The sequence below is a fragment of the Osmia lignaria genome, chromosome 6 (genome assembly GCF_051020975.1).
Source record: "Osmia lignaria lignaria isolate PbOS001 chromosome 6, iyOsmLign1, whole genome shotgun sequence".
In the NCBI taxonomy this organism is placed as follows: Eukaryota; Metazoa; Arthropoda; class Insecta; order Hymenoptera; family Megachilidae; genus Osmia; species Osmia lignaria.
In genome coordinates, this window is record NC_135037.1 from 7,961,206 (window position 1) to 7,985,174 (window position 23,969).

A 23,969-nucleotide genomic window follows, 5' to 3' on the forward strand; every position below is an offset into this window, starting at 1 on the left:
TACCTACGGCATTGAATTCATGGAAATAAGCAACACCTATGGTGTTACGGATGCTGATCACCACGTCTTTTTGGTATTTCCCAAATAATTTGATCCCGCCAAACGGTAATTTTAGTTCAAGGTCGATTGAGTTGTTATTGCGGGTAGCCATATGGTGTAGCAGGTTAATTGATGTTGAATTTCCGGATTATTCAATAGCAAAATACGTAATGGAAATCATGTTTATTAATAACTACAAATGATCATGTATTTTCAGATTGTATGATATGATAACAATGTTGACTGTCGCAGGGGTCATCCATGGCTGACGCTACAAATTTACTGTAATTAAATAATAACGTTTGCTATCAGTAAAACTTCATTCATCATTTTTTTAAACATTGTAATTTTAGACCATATATGATTTTCACCTGTTATAAAGCACATAAAAAGAAATCATGATCTCATGGGGGATATCAAAGACGTCGCATGTATGACGCTGGTAAAAAACGTCGCTAGAATAATTAAATAGCGAAGAGAAAAACAGCACGATCAGAAACTTTGTATAATGTTTCTTACAATAATTACTGACACCTGTATCACCTTGGCCCTGTCAACTTAACAGAATCCTTCTCTATGACATATCAGTTCAAACAGCTGAACCAAGCAATTATGGTATTAAAGGGTAATGTTTCCTATGCAATGTCTGAACACTATCGGTAGATGTCTCAATGACGTTGCGTCTGTTAGTCATTTATATATGTCAGACAAGATACTATCACTCAATGATGACATAACTTGTTGGGTCTGACTTGTTTTTTAATCAATAACTTCTAGATGCATGCATCTATGTTTTATATTATGATACATTGAGACTTTCTAAGTCAGCAGATATAATTATGTCATTTGAATTGGAAAATTCTCAAATATTTAACATTTTGTTAAAAAGTAAAGAAACGGTACAGGTTTTCTATAATAGTATGTATTTACATATCTGATATATTTACATATGTTTATGTGAATTGTTACACAATTGGTGTATGATCAAGTTCACTTGTTCTAAGAAATTCAATTATTCATACAATACTCTGTCAGTTAAGATAAATTATGTTACAATCTAGTTCCTATAGTAATACTGTGCATGTTAATTATGTTGTTCTTTAACCATTTATTTACCGTGGAACTGGTCACCAGTAGCCAGAATATAAATGAGACACAATGCCATAAGCGTACATGGTGAATAGTCTTATAGTTAGCTATTATAATCTCCCATAAGCGAAAAGAATAAATAGCAATAGTACAAATGCAAAAATTAATTCGTACTTTGTAAGCTTCCTATTCTATACGTTTATTGCAGAGAATATCTTGTTAAAGAATTCAAGAAAATAAAAAGTTCGTGTAATATTTCATCTAAACTCATGAATATCTATGTATCTAGTATACCAAATTAACAATGATTGTTCTCGAGTATATGTACACTATTTTGAGTGGTCAGAAAATATCAAATTGTTCGTTTTATCACAGAAGTATTTTCTCATTTATATGTTTAATGGTGCAACATATGAAGCATATGTCACCTATACTGAAAAAGAGATTTCCTATATTTAATGCTTCCCTTATTTGCATATGAATGTCTACTCTTCGTATGGGATGAAATTATAAATAAATCTGGAAAATGGTTTAATCTGAAAAGAGAAATATATTATTAACATTTTTTTATTCGTTTTTAAATTCTAAATTTTGTATGTTTTTTTTTATAAAGCAGTCCCCCGTGACAAGAAAACCAAGAAAAAAAATTGAAAATAAATCTTTGGAAATTTACTTGCAAGTAACATTTTCAATATTGCGACTTTTATCCAAATGGTACTGTGCTTCCAAATCTTCCAGTATTCTTCTAAAAACAAAAAGTCGAATCTGATTATTTTTTGTATTAACATTGAAAAGAGTAGATGTATTAGGAAGTATCTTTTTTGTTTAAAATATTTATTTATTGACATATAAATGAGAAATTCATATTTTGTTTATTGTTAAAGAACCTTTCACTGAACTGTGTTATGCTGAGGCTCCATCAACGGTTAACGCATAATTTAAGTGTAGCCACGGATTAACACGCTAATCTTATAACATTATTAATGACATTAGGCGTTGAACGTAGCTCGGATGGTGGTCTTTTTTCTCATATCAAAGGGACTTCACTCGTATTGCTAAATATAGCCACTTACAAATGTAAAACCCAGCATGTAATTTTTTCTCACATTAGTTGACGACCTTTGGACGTTAACGCAGATGTGACCCCAGCATTATAAAAAGGTATTGAATAATTACAATTTTCCGTGCATATTTTACTAGATTACAATTAACGATTCTCTACTAAAAATTACCTCCAAATTATGTATGTCTTTACATAAACTAAAACATTATCCGTAACCATTACCGTAATTATAACTAATTAGAGATTCATTTATAAGATCGTTAATTATTTAAAAACACTACAAATCTCTTCTAAAACACTTCGTTACTTTCTGAATTAAAAAAATAAAATAAAACTGTATATAAAGAGTAATCTAATATTCTTAAAATTTACTTTCTGCGTAATACTATTATACCATCTTTTAAAATCATTTTTCTTTACTTAATTCGTTACTTGTATATAACATAATAAAATGTATACATTTGATATATTGCTTGTTGTGTTATAAGTATTATCCATCCACTGGATAATATCTCCTGAAAAATTAAAATAGTTATTATAATAACTATTAATGGTAAAATCGTTATTATAATATTTTTCAGGTGCAATTATTTAAAACCAAAGGTACAAACATTTTTTATTTCAAACACTTGTTATATTGCCAAATTAATAATTCTTTATAAATGCTAAAAGGATAAAAGTAGTTTACAGAATATACTATCACTTACCTGTAACTTTTCACTCCTAATCGTCTTTTCCTGATGTAGAACATTACGAGTGCTCCTATAATTCCCACCATTGTCATAGAAATAGTCGTAGCTACAACTTAATTGAAAATAAATATTAATTACAGATATTCCAGTAACCAAAATAATCACTACACAATTTTCACTTACATATCATTCGGTAAGCAATAATTGTAATATCTTGATGATGTTTCTTAAGGCACTTAGTTAGATGTGATAAAGTACCGTTTACCGTAGGACATTCTAAATCAAGTATCTTACAAAATAAGGGGAATAAATCTAAATTGTTAAAAGGTTCTAATTTGCATTTTGGCATAAACGCGGGACCTTTTGCAAAAAAGAAGGGGTGCATTTCCACTGCTTCATTATCATAACCATGGAGGCCGAATTCTGAGTCACCGTTTACTGAAAATTTATATAATGTAAAAATTTATATTTAATAGTTTGAAATCTTATGTTACAGATAAATACCTGTTATATTAAATTTCTTCTTGTAATATTCTATAGTGTCAAGAAGATTTTGAAATGCATATCCAACTTCAGCAATAACAAATATAGAACCAACGCGTGTATTGTTTCCATAATGATACTTTTTAGGAATTTCTTCTCTTTTATAAACCCTGAACGTCATTGTTTTCGTGGCAGCTTGTTTTAATGACTGATAAATTATATCCTCCTTGCCTGCGCAAAACAAAATTATATAAGATATTTATTTCATTTAAATAAAAATAGATTTATATTATGAATCAACATACCAGGATTAGGGAAAATATGTAAACCTGGTGAAGTACCAACAAATTTATAATCAGAACTATTAATATATTTTGTCAAGTCTATTATTCTGTCTATCTTGACAGGTGCCATTCCATGATCACTTAAATGAACAATATTAAGATCATGCAGACCATGATACTCTATCTTATCATGCAAATACTTTGTTAGATTGTCTAATTTCCTAAGAATGTTATCAAATTCAGGGCCATTTATTCCAACAATGTGACCATGGTAATCTGGTTCTTCAATGTATAATATTCCAAAATTGATTGGATGTATAGGATGAACAAACCATGATACTAAAGTGTCTATTCGTTCTTCCCAGGATATGGTTTCATTAAAATTCTAATAACATAAATTATGTTATTACATTATATCCAAAACTTCTGTTTAAAATTTGATAATAAAAAACGCAAACCTGCGCAAATGTCGGAGTAATTCCGTGATATTCATAAATACCGCCAGGCCACATCATTATACCGCTTCTTCTTTGAGCACCATGTTTTTGATTAGCAGTCTATTATTCATAAAAATTGATTAGACAATGATCGTGCTTGCGAAAAAACATTGAATATAAGATTCTTTGCGTACCCAAATAGGAAGGACTTTGTTATTATAATGATATAGATTATACGAATGCTTTGTGGTATTTCCTGAAATTGGATCATAATATTCATTATCTACAACTCCGTGCGTTTCTGCATACAATCCTGTCGCCATTGTATGGTGATTAGGAAATGTTTTACTGACAAAAATATTCATCATGTAATCTGTGTATGTGCCTTCGTGTTTCAGTTTATTCATAAATGGTGTCAAGTTTCTATTAAAATAATCATATCTGTAAAACACAAGAGATTAAGTATCAAATATCTTAAAATTCCAGAGGTAGAACATCATGAAACATACCTGAATGCATCATACGATATTACCAACAATTTTGGGTGTTGCGATATCATTAATCCATCTTTGATATTAAGTAATACAATAAGCATTAAAACAAAGGTGCTTATAGAATTCATGGTAAATGTAAATTGGTCTCTTGACAGGATGAAATATTTCATTTAGTTCACGTTTATTACACTATTTTCTCCATGGTTTTACAAAAAATATCTCATGATTACTTCAATAGAATATAAAGCTACAGTCAAAAACATCTGATTATCAATAATCCTTATAGTTGGAGTATACGTTTTTTTCAATTAAAATCTACTGTTCTTGAATTCAAATATATCATATAATACACGTATACACATCACCGAGAATTTGTCTCTTTAAAAATACCACCAAATTACATGAACTACACATTACCAGATGGTAGCTTTCTGCAACGATTGTTAAATACTGTTGCGTGTGCCGTTCCAGATTATAGGGATTTTGGGACGTGAGCAAGGTGCTGAAGCGCTCTGCTCACGGCCGCAAACGAAGATTGCCGAATGGACCTTTAAATGGGTTGTATCACTTTGTCCCTCTCTACAAGTAGTTTCTCTCTCAGAGTGTCGCCTCTTATTATATACCGCAGTTCACCAGAGTCCATAACTGCGAAAAGACCAGTTTTCGTTCTTAGCGCATCTCCAGTACGCATCTTCGCTCTGATTGGCGATACTCTCAAACGAAGTGGAAAGCGATTAGCAGAGAGCTCGCTGCGTTCCCCCACCATCTTCCAACCTGCGCGTCGCAGTTATAGACTCTGGTGAACTGCGGTATACCTACTCTTTGCCTACTCTTTGCTGCAGTCATACTCTTATGGCATTGTCGCCATATTACATTTCATTCAACTACAAGCTTGCAGCTAAGTTCACACGATATTGCACTCATACATACAGGCGAGGTTCGCAACAAAAGTTTGGCTGGATATATACAACATTGCTATCCCCTTCACTTGGGGGGACCCCTTAAGCGAACCGAACCGCTCAACGAGGAAACCGTGTAATATGATCCAACCGTAATATTGGTATGACTAATACTAATTGAACGATAAAACTTTTTTATTTTTAACTTTTTCTTAATGAAACTTTTACTAACGCATTTGTGAGATTTTTCTGATTAAAACGATACCAAACATAAGGCAGGCCGTACACCAAAGATGCATTAAACACGCAACATGCAACATGCAACACGTCGCATGTTGTGTACGAACGTAGAATAGGTATCACGGCTGAATACAAACGATGTGTACGAACGCAGAATCGACACCTCGACTGGATATACGCAACATTAAATGCCCAGAATCGACACCTCGGCTGGATATATGAAACATTAAACGCCCAGAATCGACACCTCGGCTGGATATATGCAACATCTGGGTCCCAATGTTTGTTGCATATATCCAGCTTTTACTGTACTAATGACTACTCATGAACTATAAAAAAGTACAGAGTAAAGATTAAAGATCACTACCCTTTCTCTATTGCATACTCGTGGTCAACTGGATCTGTAGTCGCTGCTAGTGATAATGTCTTTCAAACGAAGCCAGCAAAAGAATGCTTACTGCAATTAGAAATAATCAGCCAAATTAATTTGTTATGCATAGAGGAAGAGTACTTGGACTGATCTTATCTCAGACCTTTTTTCATTTCAATTTCTTTTGGAGACCCTGCTTCGTTCAAAAATCAAGTTGGCGAGCTTGTTTTTTAACGCAAGCGTATCAAATATAACTGCAGCAAGTAGGAGTGTATTCAAGTATGCAATTGACAGACATTCAAGAGCGGGATGGACTGTATTTGAAAAAGATGAGTCACATTTGATATTTCTATTGCTTTGTATGAAGAGTTACGTTCCGTTCCTTTATTATTTATCTATTACGTGGCATTAAATATCGAAATCTGAACCCTTATATATCAGTTAGATGACGGCGATACGCCGTGTGTTAACAGGTCATGGGGGCCTGTTTCGGCCGCTGCATTTCCAAAGTTACAGATTCCTTGTCATACAGGTTAGAACCATGTCTCTTTATTTCACTATAACAAAAATTGTGCAAAAAATTTATCTTCAGATGAATGTTTATACCTTTCTATAATGTTACCATGTACTTCTCTTAGTTTCTGATACAATGAACATATTTAAATTTAAGGTTTTATCAGAGGCACACCAGTATGTCTTTCCAAGGAGACGAACAAGTTGAGGTATATACATATGGTTCTGCAATGTAAATTATATATTTCATAATGAATATAAATACCTAGACTTATGTGTAAGTTTTTTATTTATTTGTAAGTATTGATTTTTTTTGTAGTTCATGGATGACAAAGGAGATGCAGACCAATCTAGAGGATCAAAAACGTAAGATATTGTATCGAGCTTTAAACCAGCATTTTATTTTTTTTATATTAATTATGTGTTTCATTGTTATGCTTCCTGGATAGCCTGTTATCGTTTCTCTCCTTAAACCGATTCAAGGTAATTGGATTAGACTATTAGGTTTTATTTGAAAATTGTAAGTTTCTTGTTGAGATGAAATTATTATTAATTGCAATGTAATAATTAAAGTCAGTTGTTGTATTTTCATTATCAAGAGATATTCATTTAACTTCATAATATACTTCCAGAAAAAACATGGAGTTCCTGTAACATTGGAGTTGTTAGAAGATGGTGGATGGTCAAAGGGTACTAATAAATATGCTAGACTGAGTTCTAGAAACGATGCTTCTACTAGGTATACTCGACGCTTTAATTAGGATAATGTTTTGATGGTTGTTTAGTACATACTGTTAACTGAAATATGATTGCAAACTTGCTAGTTCTGGACTGGACACTCCACTTCAAATTCTTGATGCAAGAACGTTAATAAAACAACAAGCATGTGTTTCTTCCACTCCAGGATCCTCGTTAGATTTAGAGTGGGAACACGAGGGTAAAATAGTTTTTATTAATCAACTTCAAACGTGTAGATTTGTGTATAACCCATAGAATGTAAAAATATTGTATTCTTAGGGATGCCTCTGCCAGTCATGGATAATGAAAAGGTTGAAAGTACCGACGGTTCTATAACACAAACATCGGTTAACAATAGTCAACCCTCTAGTTTGACAGCATCTCCTTGGTCAAGAGTCTCTACACCAAATAGTTTAGAATGGGATCCGGTCGAAGCGGATATGGTATGTGTTGATTTAGAGACTGAACAGCTTTTAACTGAGATAGAGAGGTTGACGGATAGAGCATTGAAAGAAACAGGTGAATGGACTAATAGCAGTTGATAAATAATGCATTTATAATTTAACAGGATTATTTGTATTTTTGTATTACTAAAAGGGAGTACACAACGGAATTAATGTACATGAAATACTTTTAGGAAACAAAAAAAAAAGATTCTACTGTTTCAATATTTGTATTGTTGAAACAATATGAAGATATATTTGTATTGTTTCAAGGTATATATACATACGTGCATAAGATAAGATAGTTAACACAGAATTTTAATAGAAAGCTGTGTTGCTTGAAAATATCTTTCACCAGGTTATTATATATAAAAAAAAAAAGAAAAATGCCAACATTTGAAACGAAGAATTTTTTATATAATACATATGTATATAAATTTTACATAGGTAAATGAAAGAACATGCGTTTGTTTTTCAATTTCAAACAGTACTGCATTTTTCTTTCAGTGCATTTCCTGCTCCCGTAATTATATCTTTTTTTTCCAATAAATTAACAACAGATAAATATTTTTATTCTCGTTGCATTCAACTTTCATAGGACAATAACTTTCTTCCTATTAATAACTTATATATTCTATTTAAAAAATTGCTTATTCTTTCTTTCAGTCCCTCGATGTTTATAAATAATTTACTGACAACAATTGATCTCATGTTTTTTCTATACAATGTATAAATGTAACATATTACTTTAACCTTTTGAAGCATATCTAAGTAAAACCAAAGTTTTTTATGTTTCTTTTTAATTTTTTATACAGAATTTTTATATAAATGGCCAATTGTGCTTCAAATGGTTAAACACTGCATATCATCCATGCAACAATACGGATTTTTACGTTTGTAAAATCTACTATTCAATACTTTTAATATAGATAGGGGGATAAACAAAACCAGAGATTATAAGATTAAAATGTATGAGGTGCTATCAATGCAATATATTTTTTGCAAGTGGAAGTAAAAATGGCTTGTTTCGGAAAATCCTTCTTTTAGGGCTTAGTCTCCTAAATTAATTGTATTTTATATAAGAAAGACTACCACATAGTCTTACGTAAATCTAGTCACGATCAAATTTTATGAATCTCCACAAGATTATAATAAAAAAAAAAGACAAGGTGGTGCTGGCATAATATTAATGTTGATATATATATTTGAGTGTACAAAACGTTTCTACTAAAGTTGAAGTATTACGAAGTGATTAGGTAAATAATTTTAGATAGACTATCGACTATTGAAGTGAATAAATTTGAAACCGAGGTAGCTGCCTTACAATAGATAAAAAAGAAAAATTATATATTAATTTGTAACTAGTTAATGCTACTTTAAAGTTCGATTACATTATTATATGTATATTTGCGGCTACGTTGCATTTAAATTACATAATTACATTTAAGATCATTAGTTTAAAAATAATTTGCAATGAAAAAATCAAAATGTATGCAGCAATAGTACAGATAAATGTAACATTAATGATAATTAAATGATAAATAATAATAACGCAGTATGTTAATAATGCAGTGCCATAAATATTTATGCGCTTAATAAAAAATATTTTTTTTTGTTATAATTTATCTGTAACTACGAAACTGAAATCAAACATTTTTGATATATTGAAAAATAAAATTTACAAAAGCTTATGTTAAGTTACACCACAGAAACGCACAGGAGTATTAGTTGTGCAACGCTTATGTGTCTTGGCATTAATATTTTTATTATTATTATTTAGTATGACACGTGTCCAACATGCAAATAAATTAGATTTATGTATACTGTTTAATGTGAAGGTGAACAGATTTTATATGTTCACCTGTAAAGCTTCAAGTGACAAGAGAATTATAAAACGCTTGCAATCTGTTTCTATATCAGAAATAAAATGATAAAGTACATTGTTTATACGACCGTTGGGTAAAGTTTATCATTCTATTATTACAAATAATACTGAAAAATTGATCGAATTTCACCTTTAAATTTGAGTTTCGTTAAAAAAAAAGGTTTGTAATACGTTTAAATTGTTTGTCACTGAATTGGTAAATGTTTGCAAGAGCATTTTTTTCAGTTTTAAGTATTCTAAAATAATAGGGACCAAAAATATTTTCAGTATTAAATCTATTTACGGCTACTATTTTGTACTGAAATGATTATTTTACATGTTACATTTATATATAAAATTTTAATTGATTGTCCGGCTATTTTATATTAATAATAAGATTAATTTACATTTATTGACTCAAAACATTTAATGGTATTGTATGTATATATATTTTATATGTATAAGAATTAACATTGTATCAGTTTTGAAGTTGTAAACAAAATTTATCATTGTTGGCTTTAAAAAATATCTTTATGCGCCTAGCATTAATAATGTAAAATAATACTGTTTACATTTTATGCACAGTCGTTTACTCTTCATTGCAGATTTACGATATAACGGAATCGAAACTGCATCGTTTGCTTACACATTAAACATAATTATCCTTATATCAATATTTTCATTTATTGAAGTATGATTTTGTGTACAACCATGGTGTTATTTGCAATAAATTGTATGGGCTTTATTTATTGTTTAACAAATCAAAAACTGTTTATTAAATGTATTTCTATGTATATGCAAAAACAAATGACAAGATAAATGTTATACTTTGTGCCTAAATATCTTTGTATTCTTAATCATTTTTGATTCACTATTGTGTATGTATAAGTGTAATGAAATCATATCCCACATGGTCCCGTAACAATAATACTTTGTTTTTAATTTTCCAATATATTAATGCTTAATTTTGTTATAAATTTACATTTTATCAAACAACTTTCATTTGAATATAAACGTGTTCTGTTAGTACATTTTAAATTAAGTCTCAACCATGCCAGAATCATCTACGTAATTTCTGGGTAACGAGTACGTTTTGTTATTACATTGACAATTGTTTTATGCACATAAAATATCAACAGGTATTAAAGCAGTCAATAGAGATACTGGTATTATATTTTTGCTGCAGTTTGATACTTTTAAAGCTGGTGTATTTTGTTTGCATTTTATCTGCACAGTATTTCGAAATACAACATAATGAATAATTCATTTAGTTTATACTAAAGTTATAAGTTATATACATTTCTAACATATAGTTTATCTACATTTGCGTAACAATAAGAGAAAAAGTACATAGCTGTAGTTTGAAACCATAAGCATTTAAAATATATTTTTAAGATATTAATTTTATTGTAGTATAGATTCAGTTAAATAATACTTGGAAACTTTGACATAAACATAGTATAACAGTGATGAAAATAATATCCTTGTTAATTTATATACTACTAAGATGATTTATATATGAAAATTAATAACTAATATATGTGTTAAATGCAATTAATAATTAATAATTTCTTTAGGGATACAAATTAAATTCCTTTAAACTATACAGTGCGAGATATGGTATATTAAAAAGATGAAAAAGAATTTAAAAGACTAGTAAATACAGCCAATGCAAATGAAGTATATTGAACAGAAGTATATAATATTTTTATAAAGCGAGTGGTTTTGTGTAAGAGAAAGGTAGATATGTTCTAAAGTGGATACATCGGTGCAATTATACATTGTGTTTCCATGAAATCCAGATCCATTTCTAGAGTATATAAATCTGAGAGTTCTTTTTTCTAAGTTTAAAAATGTTGTTCATAAAATGTGTATAAAATTTACTTCGTTTTGTTAACATACTTACAATATTATAACTTTTGTTACATTTAGAATAATTTAAACGAGAAATAGTCGTCGCAAAACAAGCAGAATAATCGCTGACACTAAGGAAGCAATTAGAATGCTCCAAAACAAATCATTAGAAGATGACATCGTTTCTACTTGTTGATTCACTATAACATCTGATTCTTGTCGATCTTGATTCTCGATAGAAGTCGTTTCAACGTTACGTTGCCTCAGTTCATTTTCTAAAATATTATCTGTATTGACTGTGAATGATGTATCTGATGTAGGTGACTCATCAGCCTAAAATTATGATGCTTTTCTTTTTTAACTGAAATAAGTTACAGACATTTGTGTAATAGTTATAAATGTACCTTCAAAGCAATTGTGTCTAACATAGTTTGTTCTTCCTCTGTGATGGGTTTCTTGACTGAATTTTTAGATAACAAATCGACTACTTTCCCACAAGTGTCACACTGCCAACTCAGAGATCTATAACAAGGAAACATTTATAAATACCTGACCCAATTGATAAAATGAATCCAAAAAATTTCTATCGATTACTTTTTTGCAAGTTTTTGCCTTTCTTCTTTACTATAATCCAAAGAACCAATTGTTCTATTTCCTGGTGTTGGCATAAAAGCAATTAAAGCCAACAGAGCTGTTCTAATACTCCAGGAAGGCTGCCATGTTTCTGGATGATAACCAGAAATACTGAGACAGATCTTTTTGTTTGTTTCAAAACGGCCATTTGGCTAAAAAAAAAATGATACAGTTAATATATTTCTTATTTGAAATTGGAAATATAGCTGGGATGAAAATTTGCTTACTGTTAATAATATAATATTTGGAGGTTTCATAGGATACTCAGGAGGTAACAAAATTCTACCGTGGTAAACACCACCTTCAAAGTCTGTGGATGGTGGCCCTTGTACAGTAAAATGCCATTCAAAGAGATTGTCTTCTAAAGGAGCAGCGCAATATTCCTCTGTAGCTTCATGAAGTTCTTGAGCTTCTCTCATTAATCTTTTGACCGCTGAAATGATGTGGTGTTACCAGTGACTAAGTGTATTATTTTATACAATAACATATTTGCAACAAGTACAATTGGTAATTAGATTCAATCAAATAAATCATTCCAATACATAAGGTAAATCTATGCAAATACATTCGTTAAACTGGACATATTGAAAGAGAAAGTTTAGTGACACGTATCACGAGATAACGTGAAGTTAATTCTTAAAGATAACAATGTTTCATTGAATTATGAAAACTCAAATATACGCCATTCGTTTATAAACGTAACGACAGCATGAAAAGAACGAAATTCGTTTTTCTCGCGAACTTACCAGGGCTTTTCGCGTTGTATTTCCCTTCGAATGACATTTCGTTGAATGTGTCGACCGAGGTTAACAACTGAAATAAAAATAGTACTCGAGCTGAGTGCTATCTGTTCTGTCAGACGGCCTCAATGCATCGACGTATCCAATCACTGTGCATTCTTTCTCACATTTTCCTTTGCACACAGCCTGATCATTCAAAAATTATATAGGTATGTTGCTCTAATTACGACGAAATTAATTTTGACCTGGCTTAATAGGAACAGCGGTACATACACGATCCCGTAAAAAATAACGTGAAAGTGGCCGCGCTTATCGTGTGCACGCGCACTTAAATCTGTTTCACCGCTTGAAGTTTGCTCGCAAATGTGCGGAGAAGTTGACTAACATTATCTCCGGAAATTTCGAAACGGGTCAACAATGCTTCTGCTTTTAATTATCGTTTATAAAAAAAACCATGTGTATTTAACCTTAAAATGGAACAAAATCGATGAGATTTTATAAAATATTTCATATATTATTACCTTATACATTTTTTATATTATTATAATGCATAATTTTTTCCTTACGTGCTTAAACTGCATGAACTGAATGACTATTAATAAATTAAATATTCAAATTTAATCTTGTTACATTTGATTTTAATGATTAAGCATTGTTAAGATAACTGAATATGAAACGATATTAGATAATTATGGCTGGAATGATTCATGAGTGTAGAGAATTTAATTATACGTGTTAATGAGGTTACATGATAGTTGATTACATAAACCATTTCTTATTAAATTATAATTTCATTTTTGTATAGAGATAATTATTTCTTGCATCGATCACTTGAAGGGATAAAGATGAACAAAAGCTGGTATTCGTGGAAATTATAGACTTTATTTTTAGAATATTCTGAATATCATAAAACAACGTAAACATTCACAACAAATGGGAATAGGGTGTTATTTATAATAGTAATAATAATAATGTCATTATGTTATCGTAGTAATTAATTGTTATGAATATGTCATCATGACGTATTTATAATTATGTATAAGTAAGATCTTTCATTAAAATTTTTTAGCAATTATCCGTCGTACCTTCGTCGTTTTCACTGATAATAATTCATAATAATAGATGACGGTCACATGTTTGAATAATAATAATCGCAACGGTAATAATAATAATTACAATAATATTTAATAATAATAATAATTGTAATGTTTCTATACGTATTTGTTTGTCATGTATGTGTATATATAAACAAATATAATTATGCTTATCTCGTAAGAAGGGATAGAGTTCACAAATGGCGCTAAACAATGTATGCAATGCAGTTCTCGCTTTTCATTTTCTTGTTGTTACCATCATCAGAATTAATTCTCATTTCATCTTTCTTAATTTTTCTTCTGCGATAAAGTCGTACAGTCGAAGATCTTAGGATTAAGATTTCTCGTAATAGTAAATAGATAATAGTAAACGTGCGTATGTACAGTTTTATCGTTGAATGCCATTCTTCGAATGCCGCAAATGTAAGTTCGATTACGATTCATGCAGTGTTTTGTACACGCTCGACGGATTAATCTCGAACATAAAATTTTTATTAATTCAAATTACAAATTACAATATCAAATAGAAAGTCAAAGGCAGTAGATAGGTATATGCAACGTTGATAACAAACGTGTTAATTGTTTCGTTTCCCATCTTATCTTATACTATCACATCCATTTAATTTTATCTAAATTTTATTTTTCTGCGTTTTCGAATTAGATAAACCTGTCGAGCGATGATAAAAACCGACGAAGAGAAATTTCCCTGGAAAAATTGGTTAAAATCGCGACAGAAACTTTTTAATTACGATACATTCCTCGCGATCGATTCACCCCTGATTCTTTTCCCTTTCGCCATCATATATCGTCCTATGATAATTGCACGCGTGGAAATGAAAAAAAGAAAGGTATCCACGATGCGCCGGCCGAACGATGAATTCTTAATGCTTCCTTCAATCATTTATTCTTCCTCTTCTTTTTTCTTTTTTTTTTTTTTTTTTTTTTTTAATTAACTCGATATGTACATACGATTACTGATATAAGAGTATAGTGAATCACAAATCGCGGATAGCAAGCAGTCAATGACATTTAACGATAATTACAGAATAATGGTGACTGTATGGTATATAGATATATACACACACGCACACACCATAAATAAATATATATTTATATGTATATGTATACATTTACTGCTCACAATAATCAGTCGTAACAGGTACATAAAAGTGGTTTTTATCGGCGAATTCGATCGATTGCTTGTATTGAAATATTTTTTCAAAAAGATACTTTATTTTTAACCCTTTTTCGGATTTCTAAATTTACATGGTTTTCCAGGATAATTATATTCTTTAACCTCTTCGGTCAGCTCCGTAAATTAATATGCAAAAGTAAATGAAATAATTTTCTTCGTGAAACTATATTTATAACAAGGTATCTTGCATCGCAGGCGGTTTTTATTTTTAAATTTCCATCGCATACCACTTATTTCAAGGAGACTATTACCAGGATGACTATAGTCACCCTTAAGGGATAAGTTAATTAGTAAAGGCAAAATTGCGAATTTTCTCAGCAGTAATCTTAATACAATATAAAACTATAGAAGATTACATAAGTATACTTAGTTAAAAATTTAGAGGGTCCCATAATTTGAAAAAGGGTTAAAATAACTTTCCAACTTTTCTTCTCATCCAACGATAGCATATACAAGAATAAAAACGAGAAAATTACATGTTTATTAAAAAATCCTTCAATTAAATAGAGACAGCTGTTTCGCAAACGAAAGACGTCCCACAGAGTCGTCGAATTTTGATTGATACCGCGAAGGGCTTCGCTTAACAATCGATCGGGTTCGTCGTTGAATCGCAACGAACGTATCCGTGTATGCGATACTTAGCAAAAATTTTGTTGGTAAAACTTTCAAAGTAGACACGACGCATCGTGTAAAATCACGAAGAACGATCGGATCCTTTTTCCTTTCTCCACATTTTCCCTCGTATAACGAATTGGAGTCGTTCAACGACAGGAAGGATACTTTCAAAAAATCTCGCGGATCCGTTTCCGGTCGTATATGTATATTATACCGTATATTACATGTATATTAATTAATGGTCGCGTATGTGTGTGCCTCACATGTGTGCATATCCATTCTCCTTGCCCTCTGTGTGTGTATATATGTATATATATAAAAAGGGGATGAAGAATGCATTTAACTTAACTCGGTATGTATACATATCATACGTTTATATACATGTATATAACCGTCCTAGTAAGTCATCGCAAAACTTTTTATCATTTTTGTTCCCGAAATGTGCGCCATCGTGATTGAGTTGTACGCGCCAATGAGGCTATTTTGTATTGCTTCTCGATATAATCGTATGAGGTTCGATGGATACCCGAACAACGGTAGCATTCTTCATTTTCTGATTTTTCTTTTTTCACGGTTGGAATATTCATATAATAAATTAACACTTAGGATTCATCTTAGCAGCAGTGTGGTACTTTTAGGCGAGACGAAGCATCCTTGGAAAGCTTACGAGTAGAGGAATTCGGATGAAGAAATATTTTGGCTATTGTAAAATTTCCATTTAGAAAATATAGACTAAAATTTGTAGGGTTAAATTTAGGGTAGTTATTGATAATAACGTTTCAGATTGCACGACGCACCAGTTGCGTCATTTAATGTAATCGAATAATTATAAGAACACATTTTATGTTATATTCTCCTACTCTACTCATAATCATTCCAATCATGCATCACACGCTTATTTTGAATAATTCAATATATTTGTCACGGTTTTTGAAACACAATCATTCTGATCACTTTAAGAAAAAATCTCACTTTTTATTTCATTTCTTTAAACACTTGTAAATGAGAAATAATTGTACAGAATCACTAATAAATTTTCATTTTTCTAAAGTTTTGAAATACCTTTTGAAATAGTAATGTTTTGAGACTCGATAACATGATTATAAGTTGTTTTCAATTTTTCCTCGATTTTCCTTCTGCCCCTTCCTTCATTTCTTCCTCATCGAAAAAATCTATTAATTCTACAACATCGACGCATATGACTCTGGGTGGCGCTACAAATCGCGGGACATTAGACAGAAATAGAAATAGATATAAAGAGAGATAGAGAAAAAGAGTGCGTGTCTGAAAAATGTAGATAAAATGGTAAAATCCTCGTTTGCCTCGTGTATTCCTTGCGCGTTATCAAGGAAGGAGAAAAGTATCTCGAACGAGTTTCGTAACAATCTAAGAGATCGCTAAAGTCCACCCCCTCGCTGCTCGAATTCCCATTCGATCTTGTTCGAAAAAATCACGTATCTAATAGAAAGAGAGAAAAAAAAAAAAGAAAAAAAAAAGAAAAACATACAGGATTATATTACACGTTAATCTACATAATAATAAAGAGAAACGCAATTATTTATTTTCACTTGAAAACAATATTTTCTTCCATTTTCCTTTTACATTACATTAGATAGTCTGACATCGTTTTCTTGTTCCAGATTAAATGAAGAATTTTTACTGGAAGATTTTCACGATTGACAGTAGTAAAAGGTACACGTTATCCATCGGTGATCTTCAGTTTTCTTTTTTTTCTTTTTCTCAGTATGTTTATACGTTTATATACAACCTATCATGTAATATAATCGTGAATGTTACGTCGCGTATTAAAGTTACATAATGTTAACGTGCACGTTATGTTATTATACCCGTACTTTGTCGTACAATGATGGAACTCAGAGAAAGAAAAGGAAAAAAAAAAAAAAACATGAATCGATCCGGGAATCGAGAGGACGTTTCAGTGGACGCGCACGTAAGTCTAAGAGAAAGGCTTTGGGTTTTCATCCCAATCGTAAGCTTAACGATATACACGCTTCTACATTATAATACAATTGTTCTCGTTTCATTCCGGCGATCTTTGCCACGTCAATGCGTACACCTCTTTTTCTTTAATTGAATACAATTTCATGACTGTTCCTTAAATTAACCTTTAAACGAAGATGGTTAGGTCTATGCTGATAATAAATGTTTTAATTAAAATTAAGTACTCGAATTTCCAAGAAAAGATTTTCATATATTAAAAAGAATAATATTTAAAGAAATAGTATAAAATTTAGAAAATGAGAATAAAAATAAACTTAACATAAAATTTAACCCTTTGAATTTTAAATTATACGTTGATCCAGCAAAGATCCACCTCCTCCATCCAAGGATTAATTAAAAAAAATGATAAGTTTCGTTTTTCTCAAATGATTTAGAAGAGTACGTATTGATCGTATCGGCAAAGATTACGCGGAGATTTGATCATCACGAAAACAGGGACGGTTCGGACATAACACGAACGACGATCATATCCTTTCCCGAACGACAGGATTTATTTGTGAAAATTCCGGTGATTAAAGAAGGAACACGATCGCCAAGGATGATCCTGTACCCTCGAGACATTACTTTCTCTCAAACGAAAAATGATTGGCAATGAACGCATTTTATATTTGATAAACTGTTCGATTACAATTGCACTCGACCGTGACACGATCGGAAATTGCACTTTGCCCTAGAAGGTCGAACAAAAGAAAAAATGGAACGACTAGCTCTAATATTTCGTCACAGGACCGATCCTTACTTTAGGATCTATAACGATTCGGACGATGATTTGAATCGTCATCGATCCACGGTGATCCGAGCCGGGTCGATAAGGTTTTCAACGACTTATCGACGATCGATCATGATTTTTCGCCTATCTAAAAAGATTCTACGACACGATACATGTTAGGATCAAGACGCCCGCACAAATATATACAATGTTATGAGGCGGCTGCGTGAAAACGTAGACACGGTTTTGTATTCAGGATTCGCATCGATTTTTCTTTCCCCGAAAGTATGAAAATAGAAAAAAAAAAACAAATATAACCAATGTTTCTATTATCTACTTATATAAAACATATGTAATTAATAATAAAATTTAATTAGCAATTGGCTTTACTAACTTACTGTATATTATTTCTTATCACTTTATTTTCCACTTTGAAAATTACTACTTTCGTTTCTTTTATTTTCAAAGTCATTTTAGAAATTTCTATAATAAATTGTTGGAATAAAAAAGCAATTTTTATTTGAATTATTTGAAAATTTGATCCACAATCAAATTTGGCAAATTATTGCACATAAGGGTAAAAAATAAGAATAAAGAACGATGCCCTAAATCACAATGAACCGTGTCAGCCTCGTAACGCAGCTGAAACGATCATCACAATAGTGAAAATTAGTAACAGATAATATACATATGTATATTAACTTTACCAAGTAGCTCTTCTTCATCGCACTCCGTAAACTCACTCACACTTTTATGTACTCTTTTTCATTTTTATTTGTTTTTTTTTTCCGTTCGATAGTGACGATGTGAGAATAGTAAATAGCATCGGTAACGTTGTTAACGATAACAGTAATAATTAATAGGAATAATGATAATAATAATAATAATATTATAATGACAATTAATAATCAAATAAGTAAGAATAACCGTATTTCACGATGACCGTAATAATAATTAATTAACGCTATATTATATATATATATTATTTATAATTTTATATTATATATATATATAGTTGTATCTCATTATTATTTAACACATTCTTTTGTACAAGTAAATCAATTAAGAATAAGTACAACTTGGTAGCAAAGAGAGATAGAATTATTATTCACTGTATATCTTTATCCATTTCATTATAATAATATTCTTTCATTATCTTTATTATGTTTCAGACCGTAATTCTTGCACGCTGCTTCCCGCGTACGGCGAACGGAAGTTGCCTTTATTTTATTTAATAATCTCCGTTTTGTCGTTTGAAATATTTCGTTTAATCGAAGAAGCCTCGGATTGCTTTCTTCGTTTCGTGACTTTCCAATCGCGTCTTCCACGATGAAGAGGCTTCCCGTCGCGATTCCCACGCGCTCTTCTCCCGCTTCTTATCGATCCCTAAAGAGAGGAGGTAGAAAAAACAGCGAAAACGACGAGAAAGGACCGCGACGCGATCGCGGAACGCTTTATTACTAGAAATATTACACGATAAAGGGCGTGACGAGGCTGGAACGCTAATCGTTTAAAGAACTCGCCACGGTTGGAGAACATGGCGCTGCGGGAACGCGGCGAAAAGCGCGGGAACATCTCGAAGAATAAAACCATAAAGATACTTACAGTAGCTCTTATTGATATATCAACACCATAATTAAATTACTGCATAAATTTTTCTTCCAAACGTATTTTATAAAAGAAATAATTTCCATTTTTTTTATTTACATGCGATGTGTCATTTAAAATTGCTCCGTTTATTTTTTAAGTAAATAAATGATCATTAATTACCTCAATATCGTGGTGTTCAAATATTAATAAGAGTCACTTGAAACAGGGATATTTAAAGAAAGATACATAGAAAGATTTGGGACAAATCGGTCCCCATAGATCGAGAAACAAAGATGGCGCTAGCATAGATCGTTTAGAAGCGATCTATCTTAAGTAGCTCGAGAAAAATTGAATAGTAAACATTGATATTTCAACAGTATCACGGTGAAAAATGACCACAAGAATCGGAAAGGAATTATGGAGTTTGGCACAGATACCCGTCAACCTGAACTCAACACGCATGTGGAATCCGGAAGAAGGCATTGGGAAGTCACTTGTCCACGTGTGTTTCTTAATTACCTGCTGGCGAACGCAACAGTCCGTATAATGGCACGTCGATTAAGATCACTTTAATATGCTTTGATTCCATCTAGAAAGACACCTTATCTATAATCTGTCCAACGTAAGAATATCTTCAATTTTCGACCAGTTTTCGACCGATCTGCACATCCTCCACCATTACCTACCGATCTGGCGCATACGATTAGTCGCGACTCTATCCTTACCGGTCTTCTACTGATAACGATACCGCTCAAATTGGGGGCGATATCGGTGTATGTATATGGAATTAATTCGTCACCGCGTATGAAAAAAAGAGAAGAACGTATGCGGTTATGTGGAGGCTTCGGGCGTCGTTGCGCCTCCTGCCATCCAATGCATGCGCGAAACGAGGTTATTCTTACGTTGGACAGAGGATACTTATGCGTCCAGCAGGTGACTGAATTATCAGCCATCGTTCTACTCGATCTCCTCCGTGATGATCACTGTCTACAGTTTCACTCGGTTCCCGTTCCAGGGACAGCAAAGGGCCAACTTCCGGTGCCGGGTGCAAGCAACGTGCGGCTGTGGCCCATACTTATGTCGGATAGTAGCAAGAACACACATTAAAATCATAGAAGATCAACGCTATTAGACGTGTTATGCAACTTCTTTTATTCGATTCGTTTCTTCCTTTGGTCTCTCTCGAGCCAGAGGATCGTCCACGTTTCAAAGGATTCGTGCATGGACATTCTTTTTTTATTTTTCTTTCTATTATCTTGGGTTAGATCATCTCGTGGTCGAGGCAACCCTCAGGTTCTTCTGTACTTTACTGTTTTCTCTTCTGGCCTCTTCTCGAGAGGTTCGCGTTTCTCCCTTCGAGCATCTGCTGGAGCAAGGGTTTACGCATCACACGTCCAAAAGGAGCACACATCTCATGGTTTATTGATATAATTGTATAATATGCGTTATAGATCCTTCGTTCATGCGTGATCGAGGCCCGCTAAAGCCTCCACGAGATTCCTGTGCCTCGTCGAGCGTGTCATTTTTCTCTCTCCGCTATTCGTCTCCTTCTTTTCGGAGGTAAGTGAAGGTTTCGTTTAAAACGCTTCTTAACGCGCTCGCTGGCCATCCGAATTGGGGTGTTGTTATGGCGATATGCGAATCCGCGTCGTACTCAATTATTATTAATATTCGGATATCGATAGTAATCGTAAATAGCAATAAGAAAATCGTAAGAAAATAGCAATAGTAATTGTAAAATAACGGTAATTATTCTGTCCCGAATCCGCAGCGAACGCGTTAATTAACAGGGTGGAAGTTAAAATTCATGAAAAAAGGGGTGATTTGTAAACGATCGAGATTAAAATTCCAGGATGAATTGTGATTGCTTCAAAAGGAATTTTTCCTCTTTTTGCAATATTAAATATTTATTTAACGCGAGATAGAAGAAAGTATGCGCTGTATTCCTTACAAAACCATGGTCCACGAGACAATGGTAGACGATCAGCTGGTCCTGGATCCGAAGAATCAATTAACTTCCTCCCCGCGAAACGTGGTCAATGGACTAATTTGTTAATTTAATATCATCGTTCTTCGCGATCAGGATCAGCTGATCCCCGGATCAGAAGCACCTAAGGGCCTTCCAAAGAATACAGAACAAGATTTCGTGTGTAAAAAAATGTCTAGATTGTTCTTCGCGAAGGATATACGCGTTTGAACGGTTCATCGCGAAGAACAGGTGAAATTTAGTTGGTTCGTGATCGCAAAAACGACGCGCTCGACGTGCGTTCGGTGGGAACGCGGTTGCGACGCGTGACACGCGGGCCACTCGTGCGTGTACGCGCGGCGAGAAACATTGTACTCGCATTTCAATAGTAGTAATAAGTAATAACCATAATAATTAATAATCATAATAGTAATAATAATATTAATTAATTAATAATATATTTATAATATATATATATGTATGCGTATATTAAATAAATTCTCCGATATAACTTACGACTTAATCCTAAGCTTAGCTCGACTTAAGATTTAAGTAACCCCGCCCCCATATTCAGGGGGGATGCCCGTGCACCACCCAGGGCGGACCTCTTAAGAACCTAGTAAATCCTAAAACCGGAAGCTCCGCCGTACCGACAGGCCAGCTGCCTTTTATTTTATTTTATTCATCTCTGGTTATTATTTTTTTGTTTTCTTCGTTTTTATGTTTTTTCGTGTTTCGTTTCTTTGGCGGAGACCGCTCCTTTCATTCTCATCTCTCTCTTATTCGCCTCGCGTTTGGGGAAGTGTTCTATTAATCGCGCTTTCTCTCTCTCTCCCTGTTCAACAACGTTCACACTCTCAATCTCTCTCTCTCTTTCATGCATTCGATCCAAGAAGAAGGTAATGCGCGCGAGTAAGCATCAAGCTCTCTCGTTCCTGATCAAGAACACGCCAGGATGAGTTCGCGGTGGGTGGGGGTGGGGGGAATTTCGACGACCCTCTCTCGCGGCTGACGCGCGACCTCTTTCGTCCTCCGGTGCGTCCACCCTCGAAACACGAATCACGGGGACGACGCGCAAGGAAGCCGCGAACGCGCGATCCTCGATAAGATTTTCCTCTTCACGCTCTCGTGCTATCGCTGGCTAGCGAGCTTCTAGGTCGCTATCCACGGATCGGAGAGCGGCAGAAGGAAGTCGCACGAGTCGTCGTCGTCGTCGTCGTCGGACGGCAGGAAGAGGACGAAAGAGACGAGAGCGCGTCGCGCGCGAACCTCCTCCCGCGAGGCGAATACTCCACGCTTCAGACGCGAGCTGTAACGCGGCCCGAACGGAGCCAGACCGGTCCTCGAGCACCTCCATCGTCGCGCGGCATATCCATTTTGACAGGACCAACTCCTCGAACAACAACATCGACGACGTTCGTCTTGGCCCGATCCTCCTCCACGAGCATGTACTTCCTGTTCGTGTTCACGACGATCCTCCTCGCGGTCCCGACGACTCCTTCTTGGCCCGACGAACAGCGCGCTTGCGATAACAACCGGGGGGGAGAGGCGAGCAATGCTTCGGATTTTTCGGCGGTGGCGGCGACAGCACTGGGGTCTTAACACCCATCCTTGCCACCTGGAAAATATTCAACCGAGCGGTTCGTTTTCGCTTCATCCGCCACTACTTTGTTGACCAACTCTACTGATTCGATAAATTATTCTTTTTCGTTAATCAGACTGAAAGGTACTTTGTTGTTCATCGTTTGGTAGAATGTGTCCATTGAAATGAAGGGGGTGGGAGAACTGAAGATTTTGGCCAGAGAACCATAAGGTGAGGACATCACCTTTCTGTCTGTTGATTGTTCATTCTCCTGGTATAGGTTGTAGTATACCTTCCACTGTTTAAAGTAAGGCCATTCTC

At 33.3% G+C, this 23,969-nt stretch overlaps 4 protein-coding genes across 16 annotated transcripts in view; 1 reads left to right on the forward strand and 3 right to left on the reverse strand.

Annotated features, from left to right (window-relative positions):
• Positions 1–963: 963 nt before the first annotated feature.
• LOC117601362 (bis(5'-adenosyl)-triphosphatase enpp4) lies at positions 964–5,078 on the reverse strand. Of its 4 annotated transcripts, none has more exons than XM_034318030.2 (9): positions 4,597–5,078; positions 4,282–4,528; positions 4,109–4,207; positions 3,672–4,035; positions 3,388–3,597; positions 3,067–3,321; positions 2,899–2,995; positions 1,802–1,873; positions 969–1,664 (listed from the first exon to the last, which is right to left on the reverse strand). In XM_034318030.2, the coding sequence occupies exons 1-9, from the start codon at positions 4,749–4,751 to the stop codon at positions 1,553–1,555; spliced, it is 1,611 nt and encodes a 536-aa protein (XP_034173921.2). In that variant the 5' UTR covers positions 4,752–5,078; the 3' UTR covers positions 969–1,552. The 4 variants fall into 4 exon arrangements, 3 of the variants coding, with proteins under 3 accessions (XP_034173922.2, XP_034173921.2, XP_076545028.1); XR_013062324.1 differs by having other exon boundaries at positions 1,587–1,664; positions 1,802–2,706; XM_076688913.1 differs by lacking the exon at positions 969–1,664 and adding an exon at positions 2,651–2,706.
• A 1,153-nt stretch (positions 5,079–6,231) lies between these two features.
• Positions 6,232–10,238, forward strand: LOC117601366 (uncharacterized). Of its 2 annotated transcripts, XM_034318036.2 has the most exons (7): positions 6,232–6,622; positions 6,761–6,812; positions 6,923–6,969; positions 7,053–7,086; positions 7,236–7,342; positions 7,428–7,540; positions 7,621–10,238. In XM_034318036.2, the coding sequence occupies exons 1-7, from the start codon at positions 6,567–6,569 to the stop codon at positions 7,881–7,883; spliced, it is 672 nt and encodes a 223-aa protein (XP_034173927.1). In that variant the 5' UTR covers positions 6,232–6,566; the 3' UTR covers positions 7,884–10,238. The 2 variants fall into 2 exon arrangements, with proteins under 2 accessions (XP_034173927.1, XP_034173928.1); XM_034318037.2 differs by lacking the exon at positions 6,232–6,622 and having other exon boundaries at positions 6,783–6,835.
• Positions 10,239–10,385: 147 nt separating this feature from the next.
• Positions 10,386–13,250, reverse strand: LOC117601365 (ubiquitin-conjugating enzyme E2 J1). The gene is made up of 5 exons (XM_034318034.2): positions 12,882–13,250; positions 12,363–12,568; positions 12,097–12,287; positions 11,907–12,024; positions 10,386–11,835 (listed from the first exon to the last, which is right to left on the reverse strand). The coding sequence occupies exons 1-5, from the start codon at positions 12,916–12,918 to the stop codon at positions 11,587–11,589; spliced, it is 801 nt and encodes a 266-aa protein (XP_034173925.1). The 5' UTR covers positions 12,919–13,250; the 3' UTR covers positions 10,386–11,586.
• A 1,619-nt stretch (positions 13,251–14,869) lies between these two features.
• The window catches only part of LOC117601361 (serine/threonine-protein phosphatase 2B catalytic subunit 2), a 116,165-nt gene continuing 107,065 nt past the window's right edge, over positions 14,870–23,969 (reverse strand). For 8 of the 9 annotated variants that reach the window (XM_034318020.2, XM_034318016.2, XM_034318023.2 and 5 more), the window contains one exon: positions 14,870–23,684. The gene's annotated coding sequence lies outside the window, so the exon portion shown is untranslated. The other variant, XM_034318019.2, reaches the window with a different exon arrangement.

Bases quoted from the DNA above. Each gene is read 5' to 3' on its own strand.
- LOC117601362 (XM_034318030.2), bottom strand. From the start codon at position 4,751: ATGAAATATTTCATCCTGTCAAGAGACCAATTTACATTTACCATGAAT. The intron at 3,598-3,671 runs GTATGTTGATTC...TGTTTTGCGCAG, and splicing joins ACATATTTTCCCTAATCCTG to GCAAGGAGGATATAATTTAT. The intron at 1,665-1,801 runs GTAAATTTCCAA...TTCTCTTTTCAG, and splicing joins ATTGAAAATGTTACTTGCAA to ATTAAACCATTTTCCAGATT.
- LOC117601366 (XM_034318036.2), top strand. From the start codon at position 6,567: ATGGGGGCCTGTTTCGGCCGCTGCATTTCCAAAGTTACAGATTCCTTG. The intron at 6,623-6,760 runs GTTAGAACCATG...TTTAAATTTAAG, and splicing joins ACAGATTCCTTGTCATACAG to GTTTTATCAGAGGCACACCA. The intron at 6,970-7,052 runs GTAAGATATTGT...CTTCCTGGATAG, and splicing joins CAATCTAGAGGATCAAAAAC to CCTGTTATCGTTTCTCTCCT.
- LOC117601365 (XM_034318034.2), bottom strand. From the start codon at position 12,918: ATGTCATTCGAAGGGAAATACAACGCGAAAAGCCCTG. The intron at 12,569-12,881 runs GTAAGTTCGCGA...ACATCATTTCAG, and splicing joins ATACAACGCGAAAAGCCCTG to CGGTCAAAAGATTAATGAGA. The intron at 11,836-11,906 runs GTACATTTATAA...TCATAATTTTAG, and splicing joins TAGACACAATTGCTTTGAAG to GCTGATGAGTCACCTACATC.